Below are 1,150 nucleotides of genomic sequence, written 5' to 3'. Positions count from 1 at the left end.
CCCGCAGCTGGGGCGCCCGTTCCTTACCCGCCCCATCTGCAGGGCGGCTCTGAGTCCGGCCCCGCGGAGAGGCTGGCGTGAGAAGCACCCGGAGTCCTAGGGGGCAGCGGTGACCGAGGAGGTAACGAGCTCACTTGGATTCTCTTCCTTTTCCACCAAGGCGAGACGCACGGATTTCTTTGGGGTCGTGCAGGAGCAGGTGCTCACGGCCGGGATGCGGAAAAGAAGCCAAAGCCGCCTCGTTCCACCGTGGGCCATCCCCTCGCGGGCTTCTCCAGCTCAGGCTTCATTTTTCTACTTCGCTCGCTACTTCCTCTCTTCCTTTCGTCCTCTTTCCGCCCAGTCGCTGCCGCCGCTAGCTTCCTCCGAGGAGCGACGCGACTGGCCAGCAAAGGGTGGTTCTGCTCGGAGCGCAAAGTTCTCCCCGCCTCAGCCGGCGCCTCCCTGTTGCTGAGCCTTGGCACCAGCCGGTCGCTTGGCTGCGCTAAACGCCCACTGGTGGTGAGATTCCCGGTAGACGCTTCCTGCGCGCCTGGCAAGGCCTCTCCCCTCCAAGGCCAGGAGTCCGCAGTTTGCCACATTCCCTGCGACCTCGGAGGGCGTGGGCTCCCAGCCGGGGAGAATTCCGAATTTGGAGTTGCGCCCGAGGAATCTGAAATCCAGTTGTTCACTGGGATAAGCTCAGAGAGGCTGGGACTTTAATGAGCTTCTCTTCCCTGTGTTGGTTTACAGGTATTTTGAGTTAAGGATATTAAAGCAAGAATCGTTTACACATTTAATCCCCTCAATTCCTTCTCTCTGGCATGTGGGCCTCTGCGGTTTTTAAGGATCCCTATGTTTTTAGATTTTCAGAATTAAAGTAGTGAATTTAAAGCAATCATTTGATTGAGAAATTAAAGAGATTCAACATACTTTTAGAGTTTCAAATACAGTCAACAGCATTTCCTGGTTTAGACCAGAAGTCCCCCAGAGCACTGCTTCTAGTAAGTTCTTTCATTTGTATGCTAATACGTGAGGTCAGTGGGTTATGACATCATCTTTTCCTCCATGATCTACATGATCTGGAATTAGAAGGGAGAAGTTTAAGAGGAGGTGTGTGGTTCTCACACATACGATAAATTTAATTTATGCCACAATATCAGTTCGGAGA

General features: G+C 53.0%; 1 protein-coding gene across 1 annotated transcript in view; it reads right to left on the bottom strand.

The window, feature by feature from the left end:
• Positions 1-581, bottom strand: part of GRIN3A (glutamate receptor, ionotropic, N-methyl-D-aspartate 3A) — a 165,136-nt gene extending 164,555 nt beyond the window's left edge. The window contains exon 1 of the mRNA XM_005859834.1: positions 208-581. Coding sequence (XP_005859896.1) covers positions 208-581 — 374 coding nt within the window. The remainder of the gene's footprint in view (positions 1-207) is intronic.
• Positions 582-1,150: the final 569 nt, after the last annotated feature.

This window comes from Myotis brandtii, unplaced genomic scaffold (assembly GCF_000412655.1).
Source record: "Myotis brandtii unplaced genomic scaffold, ASM41265v1 scaffold13, whole genome shotgun sequence".
NCBI lineage: Eukaryota > Metazoa > Chordata > Mammalia > Chiroptera > Vespertilionidae > Myotis > Myotis brandtii.
The sequence above is the reverse complement of the archived record's forward strand: the minus strand, read 5'-3'. Positions and strand labels throughout refer to the sequence as shown.